The following is a 17,910-nucleotide window of genomic DNA, read 5'->3' as shown; positions in this document are numbered from 1 at the left end:
AGCAGTTTAAATCTCTCTCTCTCTTCCCTTAGGAATGCCAGATTCATTTGCTGCAAATGGGAAATACAAACCATTTCTCATGTCTCTCTGAGCAGCAGTTCACTTTGAACTCTTGTATTTATATATATAAATACACAGACACCCTCTCAGAAGGATTTGAGCAGCAATGCAGCAGCCTTCCCAAAACAAAATACATTTTTAAGCAGTTATCCAAGCAGGAAGGGCATCACCTCAGCCAAGGGGGTTTGGGGTGTTTGTTATATAAAGCAGACAAAGGGAACTCCCTCCTCCTGGCAGCAGCTACGCCGGAGGTTTTTCAGCATTCATTTTGTCACACTATGTTTAAATCAGCCATTCCAGACTCAATCTGGAGTCTGCAGCCTGGAATACTCTGTCAGGCCACTTGAAATTTGAATGGGTAATTCAGAAAAAAAAAATAATCACCATTTGCTAGTGGTCAGATTTCTGCCACTGTCCAGGATCAGACTCTTTAAATAACTTCCAGGGGGTGAAAAACAAATTTTTTTTCTTTTTTTTTTTTTTATTTTTAAAGCAATCATGAAGCTCATTTAATGAGCTTGCTGAAACTTGTTGTGAGAATTACAAAACCCACCATTTTTAGAATGTCTCCATGTTTTAAAAAGACAATTAGCTTTAGCATTAATTTAAATTTATTTGAAAAAAAAAATGGCTATTTTATCGCTCCACAACAAAAATGACAATTCATCACATTTACTTTGATTAAAAAAGGACTAAACTTTATTGACAAACTGCGGCAGACATTTTGACAAGTTTTAGCTACCTATTTAGGCAGACTTACACATGTAGCATTTAGGAACAGAGTGGGAGGACAGTGTACAAATCCAATTAGGACTTTATCCTATGTACAAAGTGAATTTTTTCCTCATTTTTTCAGCTGCAGTGTCCCTTTTTATGCAAAGCTAGTGCTGAGATACACTTGAACAAGTCAATGGGATTGCTAATATTGACAGTTCTGTCCAGTTTAAATTTGCACTGTGTTATCTGCCCCAAGCACTATAAAAAAAATAAGACTAATTTTACAGACCTACTTCTAATATCAACCACTGGGCAATCCGAGCCATGCTTGAATTTGTTTTTCCCTTAAAAGTTCTTCATACAGAACCAAACTAAGAACCCCTTTACACTGGAAATCATCTTCTTCCCAAGCATCTCTCAACACATTTTCGGGGCTAGATTTCAAAACCCACATAAGAAAAATCAATTTTACAAACCTAATTTGTTTTGTTTTAAGTCAATTAGCTTTAAAAATGCTATTTAAATTTGTTTGAGGATCCTTCGTATTAAAATTTAAACTTAAGATTCACCAGCAATCTGCTTTTTAAGGAAAGTTTGGTATCTGAGGTTGCTTTTAAACGGTGGCAGCTACTACCGTTACATTCTGATTTTAATTCTTAAAAACAGCCCTGAATTTTGAAATGTAGCCTACTTTGGGATTCTGCAACTACAACTTTTATGGGTTCCTTAAAACCAAACTTAAAAGGTTAACAAAACCTTAATCTCATAACTGCTAAGCAAAGCATGTCACTTTTGAAACTAACATTTTTAACTCTTTTTTTTTTTTTTTAATTAAAAAAAGGTACAGTTGTTTTTTACCTAAACAACAAAGAAAGAAAAGCCATCTAACACACTTAAAAAGGAAAAAAAAAAAAAAAAGTCGGTCCTCTAAATCTATTTAACTCATTTTAAAATACTACGTACAGAAGCCAGAATGCAGGGTGAGGATGGAGTGGGAGAAAAAGGGCCACGAAGAAAAACAGTTAGACAATTACTTGTCTGGTGTGGGTAAAGCAACGGGAATCCCGGGAGATACAAGAATCAGTAACAACTGTTTTGCTCATAACTGCTATTTTTCCCTCATGTTTGTTTCTCAGTAACGTCCGTATGGGTGCTCTCTGTAGGCTCCCTTCACTGGCCTGGCTGGAGGGGCTTTCAGGGAGGGTCTGGTTCCATTCCAGTCATCTTGCCCTGCAGAAAAGAGAGGGAGAAGTCAGGGGTGGGGGAGTGCTGCCAGCCAGGTTCCCCTCTGGGGGTTGATGTGGAGGCACAGGGCTCCTGGTTTCACCCCAAAACCAGGCTGCAAAGTGCCCTGTGGTCCAGCAACCCCCCCCCACATCTGCAGCACGTGGTGGGGAAAAAGCCACTGGGGTGGGATCCCTGCAGCTCCCCCGGCCTGGCTGAGTGCTGACCTGGAAGAATCTGGTGCCTCTTAGGAGTAATTAATTGCTGCAGAGTCAAAGCCAATTCCTGGGGCAGCTCTGGGGAAGGTCACAGCAGTCATGGCCCCAACAGCACCTCAAACCCCAGGGTCTGGCTGGGGGCACTGCTCCTCTCCATCCTGGGTGCCAGGAAGGCAGCTCCTGGGTAGCTGTGCCAAAACAACACAGCTCTGGGACAGCAGCACACCGGACTGGAGATCAGACACCATCCTCTCCCTGACTCTGCCTCACTCCAGGAATCCAGGAGTTGGCATTCCTGTTGTCCCTGAGCAAGCTCCAGCCCCAAAAATCCCAGCTCAGCTTTTGTGAGCTGGATGCCTCCTGCCTGCAGCACCCTGCCACTCTCACCAGGGTATGGGAACAAATGTCCTGAAGCCTAGAAGATAGCAGAGGCTGTTCCTAACACCAGGAAGCACGTTCCCATTTTCCCTACACTGTCTCCAGCCTGGCTCAACAATTTTATTTCTCTAATTCTGTTTTCATGAAAAGGAGACCAAGGGAAATGGCTGTGGATAAACAGATCAGCTGGGGCAACTTCATGCCAAGTATACAGTGAGCATTTTGGCCTTCATATCCCAGACAGCACCACTGCTCTCCTACCAAGCAGGAGGCACAAAAGCCTCTTTGTGCTTCATGACTGACACAAGCAAGAAACCCAACCACTGAAGGGAAGAGACAGCCAAGGTGACTGACAGCAGCTGTCTATTCAAATGCATCTTGGACTGGAAAAGCATTCCTGGGCCAGGCACCTGAATCTGAACTTCTCACAGCTTCAGCTCAGAGCAGGAAAGACACTGGGGCTGGCAGAGGGACAGTCAGCATATCAACAACTTTGAATTAACAACTGTGCTTCCCTAATACCAGCATGACACGGCACAGGGGATTCCCAGCTCCTGAGGATCCCAGAAAATCCCTCTTGCTGGTCATTATCCTCCCTACCTGCATTCACTCACAGCTGCTCTGCAGTTCTCAGCACAGCCCATGAAGCAGCTGGCTGTAACACTTTCCTAACTGCTTATACTTCAGCTTGTTTACAGCCAGAGGAAAATGAATCTTACTCACTGCCACGTGCAGATGCCATTGATAAGCTCAGATATCTCAATTAAAAAAAAAAAATAAAAAAAGAAATGCTGGCACTCAATCCTTTACTGCTGGCACCTCAGCTCTAGGGCCCATTGTTTTCAGCAGTTGGTGATTTACACAGTTGTGGTTAAATTGGTCTCCCACATTTCTCTGTCTAGCCCAAGTTGGTAGCCTTACATAACTCAAATTAGCTAAAGCTCATAGACTGCCAGTCACACTGACCAAAATTGTTCCACCTAGTCAAAGGGAGGCCTCATTTAAATCCATTTTTCAAAAGATGTATGGTGGAGAGTCAGTATCAGATAGTGGGTTTTTGAGGATAAGGAAGCAGATGGGAACATGCACTCATTCTGTGAAAACCAGACTGCAGTAGAAGTAGTGCTGTGGGTGGAAAGCCAGAGCTCTGAACATATTTTAAAGCTACAAGGAAATGGAGATATTTCTGTAGTTAAAAAAATGTACTTCTAAAAGCATTACCTTTGAGACAAACAAGTTAGATAAGAATCTAAGAATCAGAAAATGCCTTTGGTTGTTCAGACCTGGATAACCTGAAGGGTACAAACATTTTGCCATGAAAACTACTCCAGGTTCTTCTCAGTAAATTTCTGCTCAGCGTGTGGAGTGGCACTGGAAAACAGTTAAGCTGCCCACAAGCCATTCCAGCTATGTGCAACTGCTGCAGACAATTCCCTGGTACATGCAGCCCCTTCTCTGTCACAAGAACAGCATTCCCAGACATACCATAAGCTTCATAGGTCTCCTGTGCATCCCCGTGTCCATAATCATAGTATTCTGTGTCCCTGGAAGAGCAATCATGCTGGTTACACACAGGGCTGAAACCAAATGCCTAAACTGGCACAACTTGCACAAACACTTGAAAAGCAAGGATGCCCAATGCTGCCCATGGCTGTGGTGTGTCTGATCACTTCATTTACAGAATTGCCAAGGACACTGGGACACTCCCAAAAGTTAAATCCCAGGCACTCCTGGATTCCAGCAGAACAGAGCACTTTCCCTACAACTCCAACTCAGAAATGAGCATTTCCATGCCCTTAAAAAAAAAAAAAAAAAAAAAAGAAAACACAAACCAACATCAAAAGATCATGCATATTTTTCTCCACCACAGTAAGGAGAGAAGCAAACTTACCCTTGGCCCTGGCTGTAGTAGCCTTCATACCCCTCATAGCTCTGGTCTGCATAAGCATCATCGTAGCCCTGAAACAGATGATGACATCACTGGTGTTAATGGAAGGACCTGACCATGAGTAATGGCAAAGCTGAATTCAGGCCACAGCAGAGAAGGCTGGGAGTCCTTCCCTGCCATAGGGAAGGGGCTCAGTCATAAGACACAGGTGGCTAAAATCTGCTTGTGTCCCGTGGCTTGGGAGGATATGCAGAACATCTAAACCATCATCAGCTAGCTGGAGTGAAAACCAAAAGAAAACAAAAGGTATTTTGTTTCTTACATATTCCTCATAGGTTTCCGGAGCAGGAGGAGGAGGAAGGGGTATCCTCTGAATGCCAGCTGCACGTGCTCTGGGGGCAGGAGCCCCCCGGACCGCTGGGGGAGGAGGAACCCCCCGAGTGACAGCAGCTCCCCTGGCAATGGCACCGCGCACCGGGGCTCCTCGCACCAGGGCCCCCCGAGGAGGAGGAGGAGGGGGAGGACCAACACCACGGCCCCTGAAAGGGAGAGGAAAAGGATGGTGAGCATCTCCTGAGGATGGTGAGCACCTCCTGCTGCACTGCTTGTGTGCTGGGCACTGAGGGCAGCACATATGCTTCTTGTGCCTACTTTAGAATGCAGCAGCTTGGTGAGTAAATGCAGTTAGCATTAACTAAGCCACGGATTCTTTATCTAGAAGGGAAGCATGAGAATTGTTGGCATTGTTGTACTGCAGGATTTACCAAAACCTCTTCTAGTGAGAACTCTACTGCATTACACATTGTACAGACAAAGAAAATCTGATACAGAACTTTTAGCAAGTAAATTCTCAGAGTCCATTTTAAACAGCCATCTATTACTGACCTAGAATGACTGCCAGACACTTTTGGGCTAAACACTCAGAAGCAAAGATTTTTCCCCTCTCTGAAATAGGTAATGAAGCAACAACTATAGGAACAGTTTTATCACCAATTTATCCCAATGCCTTCACAGCAGTGACAGAATAATGCCATCCTATATATCTCCAGGATGGGAGATGCTTTTTCTGCTGAGGGCTACAGAAGCAAACAGGACACATCAATCCACATATGATTTCATAGGCCAATTTTTGAAAGGTTACTTTACAAAGCTACTGATTCCAGATATTAAAAATAACCCAGAAGCCACCCACTGTGCTAGATTACATCTCAGAACACATAAAACATTTGATGCCAGCTTGCTAAAAGGCTAGAAAACCCTGGCCAGAAGCCAAGGTCAGGGCCAAAAAGCTGATGTGCTTAACCTCATCTGGCAGGACAGCTCTGAGCAAGGTGCAGCGTTTCCAAGTCTGTGCTTTTGGGAGAAATACCTTGGAACGGGTGGAGGAGGTGGTGGAGCTGCTCCCCTTCCCCTCACGGGGACTCCTCGGCCTCGGGCTGGCTCTGGGACACCATTCAGATAGGAGAGTTCCAAGAATTGCTCCTGACAGATATCATCCATCATATCCTAAAGAGGGAGGAAGAGTCAGCTCCAAAGAACAGCTAACAGCCAGTCTGTGCTCCAGGGTACCACAGTGCTGGGATGAAAACAACCTGATGGATCTAAATCCAAAGGTGCTGTCTGGCTGGGACTTGCTCAGCAGGCAGCAGTGTAGCACTGACAGCCAAGAAGGGCACACACAACACCTCCAGGGGAAACTCCAGCTGGTCCCTGGGAAGAAGACCTTGCTGATAGGAATTCTGGAGGTACCTGATTGATGTTTGGCATCCCAGGGCTGTTGGGAAGATTTATTTGCAAATGTTGGGGAGTTCAAAGGTGAAGTCAGGTGAGACACATCTCACCTCCAGCACCTTACAGCTCCTCTTTAAAGGCAAGTGGCTGCCAGTGAGCTCACACAACATAAAATACTGCTCTGTTCCTGACAGAGGGCTGAAGGAACACAGCCTAACAAGGAGCAAACACCCCGTTTGCAAATCCAGGCTGTGTTTTCAGATTCTCAGGAAGGCAGTGTGTGAGTCTGGCTCCCTGTGTCACCACTGCCCCAGGGGATCCAGCTTGAAGAATTATCCCAGATCTCTGGTGACCCTGCATCCCTCCCCATCCCTCCTCTCAACACCCAGGCAGGCTGGGCCTCACACCCAGGATCCTCCTGGTGCCATGGCAACATCACAAGGCAAGGAGTCTCCTACCAGATGTGTCTTCACAGCACTGCTGCCTTCCATAGTGACTCTTCTGTCAATTTTCACAAGTTTAACACATTGTTTGAAGGCAGTGACAGATAAAGACACTTTAAATGGGAAGGCTGCAGGCTCGCTTTAGCAAACTGAGGTTTTGTACATCCCAGGGGCTCCTTGAAGATGACCTCTTTCCTTCAAAGGCACTTCACATCACAATTTCTCCTCCTCTCTGGCTCAGACTCACAGAAATCCCTCAGCACCAATATGCTTTTCCACACTTCCCTACTACTCACTGCCCTCAGGTTCTGCCCACCCCTGAGATTTCAAACACAACTTCTGAGCTCTGCAGGCTCAGCCACTGAGCACAGTGCTGGGGTGTATCCAGCTCATAACCTGCCAGGTCCCTGAACTACAGACTGAGCTCTTCAGATGCAAGAGGCACTGCCTGCTTCTTCCCCAGCTCGTTTTCCTCATTTAGAAAGCAACACTGCTGTTTCAATAATGTGCAGAAGACTCCTTCAAGCTCTGCAGTTCTTGGAGGCAATACTCCACCATGGCACAAAGTTGAGCAAAAAGGTCTCAAAGGGTTCAAAAGTGTAAAACATCCCCAGAGGGATAACCAAGGTCGTCTGTATAAATGCCTGGTTAGCAAAGGGAGGTTCATTCACACCAGCTGCACTGAAAGCTGTAGAAACATTAATTTAACAGACGTGTCTCAAAAGAGCTACAACACTGAATCCTACAATGAAGTTGCCTGGGCAGTCACCCTCTTCATCCTCACAGCACCCCTTTAGAGCAGAGATAACAGTAAGCAACTTCTGATCTGATCAATACAGTTTTCTAGCCCAATTTCCATGCTCCAGTTCCAATTCAGAGGAACCCATCCAACAAGTCTCTCTTATGCCAAGCACAGCAAAAATTATTCTCCTGCTAAAATTGACAGATGGAGCCAGACAAGCTGCCCACCCATCCACCCACCCCAGCATCCACAGCTTGTACTGGGAGAGAAATGCCTGCTCCAAGTGCTCTGCCCAACTGCCACGTAAGTACACGTCCTTCTAATTATGGTTAGGGGACTAATTCATCCCTTCATGTCAGATGAATGGGGTCATCTTCAGCTGCCACACACACACAATGCTCCAGGCTTCCTCAGCTGCACCATTCCTAGAGCATGAGCCTGGCACCCTGCAGGTCTCACCCAGACTCCCAGCCCCTCTGCCCCTCCACATACCGGAACCAGGAACTTTTTGACTTCTTCCATGGCATGAGCCATCAGAGCATATGCTTCACAAGGGGGACCAAAAACTTCAATGAAGACGTGCAAATCCATATTTAGGTGAGCATATTTAGGATCTCCCCCTTTACGCAGCTCTTCCTCCTGAAACAAAGCAGATTGGAGATTTTTTAAAGTAAGAAAGATGCAGAGAAACCATTTTTATTAATCTGTTTTCTAAGCCTGAACAGGAAATGTCTGTAAAAGCATTCTGACCACGCCTGGATGCAGATCATGGTAACACAGTAGGCAGAGTTTTATAAAAAGCCACATGAAACCTGCACCTTCCATCTTTTTATAGCTGCTCTTTCAGGTGACTGATATTTTTGCTGGTGTGTCAATGCCAGCCACTTCTTTCCAGAACATTAAGCACGTACAAGCAGTGTTCTTCCTCTTTTACACCACCTTTCTGCCTGAGGTGCTCTTTACTATTCTATCAAATCCTAATGCCTCAAACAAGCTTGCTCTTTAACTGCTCTTAGACACCTGTTTTATTCAGATGGCTTGAAGAAGCTTCAAGTAAGCTACAAGTGTCAAAGCTTTTCATGTTGCTAAAGTAAAAAGCTGAATTCAGTTACAGGTCAGTTGACTTTCAGCTCAGTTTTGGGATTAAGCAGGAACGAAAAAATTTTCATTTTTTTTCTGCTCAAAAAATCCTCCTGGCACTTTGTGATTCACTAAAGATTATCAGGAACATACTGCTCCAACAGCTTCAGTGAACCATGTGAATTTAAGAATTTCAGACAGAACAGCTGGAAAAAAGCTTTTTTCTTTGGAGGGGAAACACATTCCTCTAGAGAATGACTTTTCATAGGAGCTAGAATTAATTCTTATTTTATAAACTTTGTACTTCACCTTTTATCTAAACATCTCTGTATCCAAAGCAACAGGATATCACAAGATGAGTGGCCTCTAAAACATGATCACAAAGCAGACATCCCACTCCTGCCCCAGTCAAGATTGTTCCCAACATGCTCAGAACAAATGTGGAACCACGACTCCTTACTGCCCTTGCTTTTGGATTTAATGGTTTAATATTTTATAAAATGATTTGAGAATCACTGCTTCTCACAGCAATGTGTATTCCATCGATCTGTGTGTATGTGTTCAAGGGTGATGCCCTCACCTTTGCTTTGTCTCGCATTGAACCCTTCCCAAGCACAGATATCTTAGCACCAGTTTCTTCCTGAAGTCTTTTGATGGTGTTGCCTTGAGGTCCCAAAATCTTTCCAACAAAGTTGAACTGTAAATGAATAAACATCAAATTAGCTCTAGAGCTCAGCAGCCTTAACAAAAGCTTTTCTGAATGTTATGCTGGCTGACAACAAAAAAAATGTAGCCCCTCCATTCTCTCTTCACCTCAACAAAAAAATACAGACCAAAAATCAAGGGAAAAATTAAGTTCCAGAATGTTCTTTCCATGGAAAAATGCTCTATCTGGAAATCAAGCTACACTGACTCACACAAGGTGTTTAATTCTAACATCTACTCTCCAGTAGTTTTACAGGCATCAAGACTTAAGAGTTAAATGAGTTCTTAGCTGCAAAACACAAAGCTCTACACATGAAAGTGTCTATTCTGGTAATAAAAGACCAGAGCTATGCATCACCATTTATCTTTATCCCAAGACATTCTAGAAATGCAATATATTAGAAATAAGATCCTGCAAGCCTGCAGAGGAAAAATTCCATAGTGATAGTGGAACACTGGTGTAACTTCTGCTGACACTTTGACAGCCACTATCTCTAAAAGTCAGCCATAAAATCCACAGAAAATCAGCACATCACAGAGATTCAGTAAGCTATTTTCTGGCCCTCACCTTGGGGTACTGTTTGACAGGTATCAGAACTCGTTCTTTCAGTTTCATATTCTTGTGGGAAAATAAATCCAGGTAGTTCTCTTCCTCATCCTTCTTTGTTGTTTCACCCTTCTGAATTTTTTCAATTTCTAAACAAGATAAAAATAGGGCTGCTTATATTCCTCAAACAAGCATCATTTTAGAGTTGGAATTATGACAGGACATACCACCCTCATTCTCTGTGAATATGTGAACGCTTAAAATTGCATCAATGGAATCTGGATAGTCAGGCCAGCTCCTTAGTGCCACCTCAGCTTGCCCCTTCCTCCCTTCCCATCTAGGGATTCCAGGAGGCCAAAAACCAGGATAATGAGTAAAAAATGAGTAAGAAAAGATTGCTCCACACATAATCCAAACAGGTCAGTGTAGGGAACTCTAAGTATGATTTTGTGTATCACCTCTGCTGTGCTTTCCTCTCAGTCCCCAAACTCCTGATGCCACCAGGAATGCAGGACCTGGGACCTCCAGCTCTGACTGCACAGAGCTCAGCAGCACACCAGGGAACTGCCTCATTCTTCAAACATTATTTTCCATCTGTAATTTAAGTAGTGGCACCAAAGCCTCCTGACATCCTGATCTGCAGTTCAGTTGAAACCATTCCTAACAACCAGGAGCCCAACCAAGCACACCCTGGAGTGCACCATGGCTCATGAAATTCTTATAAGCTTAATTTCATTAAGTGAATGCACTTTTATCACAAAAGCAATCCCTAGCTTGGTTTTTAAGTTGTATGCCTCAGGCATACAGCCAGAAAAGTAAGTGTCAGGAGTCCTGAACATGATGCAGGCAATGCAAATACATGTTTTTGTCTCTCCAAATAGGATTTGGATTTTTAATTGCATGTGGTGAATTAAGAGTCTTGGGAGAAAAAAGCAGTGGTGTCCTGGGGGAGCTGAAGGCATTGCTGCAGCCTGAGGGGGATGTGGAACAACATCCAAATAACCTTCTGGAAATAGGTCATTAAGGTGGGCTAATTAGGAACTAGTACACAAACACCTCAAATCTGTCCCAAAATTAAACTTTCTGTGTGAGATGGCAGGACACAAGTCACCTCATGGAGAAAACCCACATGGAGAAGACTGAAGATCACCTGCAAGGCACAGTCATTGATCACCTTCCCATGTACAAGAACACCACCTTCCACTTCACAAAAGAGCACAGCCCACAGTGGGCTCTTCTTTTCCAAGGATTTCTAATGTACAACCTTAATTTAGTGGCCAACAACTACATGGCAAGTTCCCTCAAATCTGGAGGCAACCCATTATTACCAATCCCAAATGACTGATGAACCATTGATGGACTCTTTGCTCACACCCTGCCTGCCCTCAGGAATTATTATTGACCATGCTATCAGGGGGAGAAGCGTGAGCCTTTCTTAGAAGTTAAACTGTGCCATTTCATCAGCAAACCCAAGACCTGTCAATAACTCTTCTGAGTTGAAAGCACTCTAAATACAACTTCTCACATCTCAGGGGAAAGAGAGACACTTTGACAAGACTATACATATAACTGGATGAAAGCTGCAAGACAGAACTGAAACTCAGGACTGCTCAGTCATTACCAGAACTGAGGGCAGGTGTCCCATCCTCTGCTTCTTCTCATTGGGGTCCAGCTCAGAAACTCCATGTTTCAGCCTAAATGTTCATGTTTACAGCTCTAGAAGACTGGCACACCAGCTGCTTACCCACCTACTGACATTCCAGCACCATCCCAACAGAAATGGGAGCAATGGGGTTCCCCTCATCCTGCTGAGGGATGGGCAACCACAGCCTCCTGGGCTGAGAAGTCAAGCAGCTACATGTGCAATCAAAAAAAGAAAAAAAGCCCAAACAACCCAAATGATCAGTACTTTATCTTTTCAGTTATGGATACATATACACTGCTTTTTAGTTTAGACATTTAAATACAGAGCTTGGAGACTGCATTGAACAATCATGGAAAAAAAGCCTGAATTTTGTATTTTTACTTGCAACAGCACCTTGGCTGCCTTAAAGAAGTGTTACCATGACTCCTTACTTTAAAAAAAAAATAATTACTGGATCTAATTGCTTTGGAAAAGTTAGCTTGATTTTTGCTTTAAAAATAAATGATTTTTGAAAGACACTATGCAGAAGTAAAAAAACCCAGAAGCTCAAGCACTGTCAAACTTATAAAACAAAGAGAAGAGCTTATAATTGTAACAAGCTGCCTTGATTAGTTTTACATGTATTTTCTTTTATTTCAGCTATAAAAACATATCAGATAATTAAGATTTGGAAACTAGAAACTGCACTGGTGGCCTTACCTCTGGTTAGGCACAGCTTTAGACCCTGCACTACAATACCCAACCTTTCTGGTTCTCCAAAGACAGTGAACTTCTGAAATGCACCCTGCACTTACCAGGAAGCATTCCCTACACACACAGCAAGAGGCAAAGCACCCCACGACTTCCTCGATGCAAACTGAACTACAGAGAGACATCTTGCACCTTGTCAAAACACAACACAACCACCCTGAGCCTCTGCACACCTGGGGATCAGCACCAACCACACTGCAAGAGCCACTCTGCCTCCTGACACGTCTGGGAGTCAGTCTGTGAGGGTAACAAAGAAAGGATCATTTGCTGGGAAAAGCAGCAGCTCCACCAACACCCAATCTTCCAATGAAATCCAAAACATACAGAAAAAACCAAACCAAACCAACAAAACAACCAAACAAAAACCAACTCTGCCCCAGCAGAATAACTCAAAGTTCTTCAGGTTCTGCAATTTGGGTCAGACCTCAGAGTCCCCTTCACACCCTCAGAACAAACTCCCAAGTCTGGGCATAGGTGTGAAGGAGGGCTGAGAACACGTCCTGTGTGTCCTGCTGCTCAGGGGTCAGGCTGGATGCACTCTGGCAGGTCAGGGACATGAAGCAGCAGTGAGTGAGGTGCTGAGGGGCAGCAGTTTGTCAGACCACTTACTGATAGGAAGGAGAAGGGTACCTGGAGGGGTTAAGCACTCCTCAGTTCAGTGCTGATTTTTTAAAGCCGTGTCAGAGGAGCAGCAGAAGGTTACCTTCTTGCCACGGGGAATGTCAGCAGTCTGGCAGCATGTGTGGCAGTGGTTTCCAGGACTTCATGAGGGGCAGTGACTGCATTGTCTCAGAAGAAATCCTAAGGGGTAGGTAAAGGGGGTTGGTAACACTGCTGCTTCACAAGGAGGAGGCTAAAGCAGCCACAGTGCTACTCCTGAGCTAGGCCCAAGCTCTTCCTTAACAACAAAAACCAACACATTAAGCACTGTTCTGCACCACACTTGTGCTCTGTAGGCAGAGACACAATCTGTCTGCTCACAACCCTGAGAGAACTATCTTGGCAGTTGGAAAACACTGACCCCGTGCCCAAAAAGGACCCCAAAACCAACACACAGAACCCCCCAGCAGCTTGGGGACAGGAGCTGCTGGAGGAAAGCAGAATTCCCTCCCTCCTATGCTACTCCTCCCCAGGTGGTTTGATTTCAGAGGAGAGGAAGCAGGGAGCTGCTCCTGGGTGGACTCTGCCAAGAGTGGTGGCTGCAGAATTTGGCAAGCCAAACCCCACTGTTCCCTCCTGCTTTCTGCTGAACCCCCCAGCCTGTGTGCTGGGACCCATCTGCAGCCAGCTCTGCAGGGGAGAGAAGGGACTGCCACCAGCACAGGGAGAAGGGGAAGAGGAGAGACACTGCTCAGGCATGAGGGAAGAAAGGCTGGAGGCGAGCTGGGACACAGCAGAAGGATGGAGGAGGCAAAGTCCCAGCAGTGACAGGCAGGGCAGCAGCAGGGAATATACCATGGGCATGGCTTAGCAATAGGGACATTAAAAACCCCATGGTGAAAAGGCAGTGGCACATCAGTCTGTGACACCTGGGCACAGGTTTGAGGTGGCAGTCACTCCTCTGGGGTACACTTGGAAACAACTCCAATTCAGATCCTCTTCTCCATTTCAGGACAGCCTGAACTCCACACTAAGCAGCTGCATTGCTCTAGGACACACTTTCTCACCACCCCTGTGACCTCAGCCCATCTCTAATCCCACTGTCTGCTTCCCTGGCACCAGCCTGGCCACCACCCATCCAGCCACCTTTCCCACACAGCCCATTTTCCTTCCTGGGAAAAATCCTGGCAGGAAACCCAGCAGGGGATGCTGGCAAGGACTCCTCCAGCACCTTGAGATGCTCCCCAGGGCTCTGCCCTCACTCCAGCTCCTGGATGCTCCCTCCCTTCACAGGCTCTGCATCTGCTCATTGCTTCAAACCCACCCTCAGCACCCATCCCCACCCCTCCTCACTCCTGGGGGGTCTAAAAAGCTCCATTATCAATCACACAAGGACCAGCTAGGTGCTGGCTGCAGACTGTGGGATGGCACAGCTCCCAGACCTGTGAGCAGCACCAGGAGCCTGGAGGTGACCAGCCCCTTTCACTTGGCTTCCTCAGGAAATAAAAATAGCTAAGATTACCACAAGCATTTGAAAAAAGCCACAACCCTATGCCTGGTTAACACACCAGTGGGTGCCTCCTGCCCTCCCAACACAGAGAAGCAGAGGGGACTGTGCCTGTCAGGACACCAGCAGCATCTCCCCCTCCCACAGCAGAAATCCAAGTGAGGAAAAGGGCTTTTCCTGTGCCTATGGGAGAGGAAAGTCACACAGAGCCTGAATCACAGGAATGAGGAAATGCAGATGGTGTTCCAAGATGCAAGAAAGCCCAGTTTTCCATTTCCACTCAGGGTGCTGGGTAACAGAACCCCACAATCCAGACACTTTGCTGCCTTATCCCCACACAGAAAATAGCTCAAGATTCAGTATATTGTATCACTGTGCTGCCCTTCATCTTCCTCCTAAGCAATCCTTATTTTCTCTAGACATGCAAAGCAGCTTCAGAACCACAGAAGTATTTTAGGCTACTTTTTCATATTTTTTTAAAGAAGAAATAGAAGACAAACCAGGTGCCTTGAGTTGCCAAAGAGTGGGTGTGAGTCCACCTGTGCCTGATTAGGACAGGCCCCTATTGGGCATGAGCAAGACCAGGGGGCCAATAAAGGTGGAACACACACCCACAGAGAAGACCTCAGCTCACTCTGGTGCGAGGCATGGAGAGGCCAGCAGCTCGTTGAGCCTCTGGAGCAAGAAAGGCTCTTCCTGCTACACTTCTACCCTGGAAGCGCTGTGTGGTGGCTGGAGTCCTGGAAGAGACCAGCAGCTCGTTGAGCTTCAGGAGCAAGAATGGCTCCTCCCGCTACAAGAAATCTTAAGTTTCAGTGCAGAACTCCTGTGGGGTTCCCTCCCAGAGGCAGCAGGATGAGCAACTTCCAGTCCTGGCAAAAAGCTGGTATGGGAACAGAGCTGACACTCAATAATCAGACATTTTATTTTGTCTGGAATTTGGTTTGGTCAAGTTGTGCTGGCTGTATGCATTACAATCTTTGGACCATCCTTAAATCCAACAGCAAACTTTACAGAAGCTTCTCCAACATGACATCCCCAAGCAGTAGAGAAATGAAGAGTCACCCAGATCAGTTTCGGGTCATCTGTGCAAAGATTAAGCCAACTAAAACCACTGTTTTAATTCAGATTTTCTCCTGAGCTCCCTACTCAGCCCATCAGGATGTTGGACTGTGAGCAAACCTTCCCAAAGGACAGCAGTTTCCAAAAGATCCAAAGCAAGCACCTGGAGCTTGTCCAGGGATCAATCTGAAGTCTCACAAAGCTGCAGTCGAGTATCAGCAATTTTTAAATTAATGAAATACATTTTTAAAACAGCCTCATGAAGCCTCATTACACCACCCAGGGTACAAAGCTTTCCTAAGTGGGCTCAGCACCGTGTTCTGTGGCAGGGAATTAGCCAACTCCTGAGGTTTCTCCTCACTGGATGGCATCACCACTGAGCTGCCGAGCACCAGCTGGCTAAAGGGCTTTATTAATGAAAAAACCCCACATTAAATTGATGGTAAATCGGATTATAAAACTAATATACTCAGATGGAGATGTCCACGAGTGATGCCAGGAGGCTACACCTCAGTTACTCAAAGGGGAGGCAGCAATCCTGAGAATTATAGGGAATAATGTTAGGAGGAGCCAATAAAACCTCTCTCACTGCACCAACCACGGCAACACCACAGGTCTTAAACAAAATAATTAAAGTGTCTAAGAGCAAAACGAGAAGCAGCAGAGAGCACAAAGCTCTGCTCAGCTCTTAACCTCCTGCCCGGCACCTCCCAGCTCTCTGCTGCTCCGGGCATAGAGAGATGGGACTGAGGAATATGACAAACTCCTTCCCCATCTGAAGCTGTCTGCATCGTCCCGAGGCAGCTGAACCGGCTGCACAGAGGCAGCAGCTGCACGGGGGAGATGGGGAGAAATCAGAGCTGCCCGGCGATTGGAGAAGGGCACAGAACAAAGGCTGCCATCCCCATCCCCATCCCCATTCCCATCCCCATTCCCAGCCCCTCTGGAGCTTCACCAGAGGCGTGAAACCAGCTGGAACACAGATAACCCGAGTGGGAAATCAAAGCTATCACAACCCACGGCTCCCAGGGAACTCAAACAGACGCTAAGAGGAAAAAAATAATCACAAAACCCCACATCTTTAGCGTTCTCTGCGGCCACCTCTGCCCCACGGATGACAAGGGACAACACAGAACGTTGTGGAAATAAAGTTCTGAGGCTGCGTTTAACCAGGCTCAGGCGCTGAATGAAGCGGGGGTCTAAATAAAGAGAAATATTTCACTTCCAGAACCTTGGGGGTCGCCCTGGCAGGGGGTGCAGAACCGTCGGGCCCAACGGCCACGTCCCCGGGCTGTCCCGGGGCTCCCGGGAGCTGCAGCAGCCCCGGGGATGGGGGAGTCCCCGCTGCCCCCAAACCTTCCCCCGGAGCCGCCTCCCGGCCTGCCCGCTCCGCCCGGCTCGGAGCCCTCCCGCCCCGCAGTCGGTACCTGCGGTGAGGAGCTGCATGGCGTGTGTGAAGGACGGGTCCAGGCTGTCCTTCTCGGCCATCAGCTCCGGCAGGTATTTGTTCTCAGGCTCCATCTTGGCGGCGCCTCCGGACAGCAGCGGGGACGGAGAAGCCCCGGAGCCCTGAGCGCCCGAGGCAGCGCCCGAGGCGTTGGACGTCAGAAGCGGCGGCGGCGGCTGCGCTCCCCCGCCGGACCCGCGGCCCCCCCCGCCCCGGGGCGGCCGCCGCTGCTGAGACGCTCCTTGCCGGGCACCGCCGGGCCCCGGCCCCCGGCCCATGCGGCCGGAGGAATCGTCGCGGCGTTGCATGCGATGGGGACGGGGCCGGGGGAGGGGGGAGGGAGGGGGGAGGGGAAGGGGCGGGGACCGAGGGTTCGGCGGCAGCGGAGCGGATCGGGCCGGGCCGAGCGCTGCAGCCACACCGACCGCCGCGGCGACACGGCCGGAAGTGCGGGGCCGGAAGTACCGCCCCCTCCGCTCCTCTCCGCCCCGCCGGTTCCCGGCGCTTCTGCGCATGCGCCCCCCGCCCGCCTCTCGCCCCGCCCCGCCCCGGAGCGCGCGTGCGCAGCGCGGGCCGTGCGACATAAGTCACGCGGCTGCCGAGAAAACCGTCCCGCTGCCGCCTCACGGCGCCTGCGCAACATCCGGGCCCTTGGGTGCCGCCGCACATGCGCAGTGCCCGCCCCGACAGGCGGTGCCGCTGAGGTGCGAAGCGGGGAACGGGACCGGGTGCGGGGCGAGAGCACCCGTGACGTGACCCCACCGCACCCGTGACACCGCCGGTGCCGTGACACTGCCGGTGCCGTGACACTGCAGAGCCTGTCCCCAGGGCTGGGCCTAAGGCCTCCCGTCCTCGCAGAGCTGCGCTGCAGCGCCTGGGCAGTGCCCGCTGGGCAGATAAGGGCTGAGGCAGCGAGAGGAGCCCCGGGCTGGTCAGACCGAGCAGAGCAGCGCTGAGGGGGCTGCAGGGGGAGGGATGTAAAGATGTAAAAGCTTTGTGTGTAGGGGGTCTGCTGCTGCGGTTTGTGGAGGCAGCAGGCTCCTAACCAGCACACAGATGCCCTTCAGGCACTGCATCTCCCTCAGCACCAAACGTGGCTCTCTGTTAATAACGTGACAGGTACACATGAGAAGACAGCAGCTTTTATAACTCGTGGAATTAGTTTT

At 47.9% G+C, this 17,910-nt stretch overlaps 1 protein-coding gene across 1 annotated transcript; it reads right to left on the bottom strand.

The window, feature by feature from the left end:
- Positions 1-736: 736 nt before the first annotated feature.
- KHDRBS1 (KH RNA binding domain containing, signal transduction associated 1) lies at positions 737-17,203 on the bottom strand. The gene is made up of 9 exons (XM_030464443.1): positions 16,725-17,203; positions 9,755-9,882; positions 9,062-9,178; positions 7,894-8,040; positions 5,855-5,991; positions 4,808-5,024; positions 4,489-4,556; positions 4,083-4,141; positions 737-2,007 (listed from the first exon to the last, which is right to left on the bottom strand). The coding sequence occupies exons 1-9, from the start codon at positions 17,050-17,052 to the stop codon at positions 1,910-1,912; spliced, it is 1,299 nt and encodes a 432-aa protein (XP_030320303.1). The 5' UTR covers positions 17,053-17,203; the 3' UTR covers positions 737-1,909.
- Between the last annotated feature and the right edge of the window lie 707 nt (positions 17,204-17,910).

This window comes from Calypte anna, chromosome 23 (genome assembly GCF_003957555.1).
Source record: "Calypte anna isolate BGI_N300 chromosome 23, bCalAnn1_v1.p, whole genome shotgun sequence".
NCBI lineage: Eukaryota > Metazoa > Chordata > Aves > Apodiformes > Trochilidae > Calypte > Calypte anna.
The sequence above is the reverse complement of the archived record's forward strand: the minus strand, read 5'-3'. Positions and strand labels throughout refer to the sequence as shown.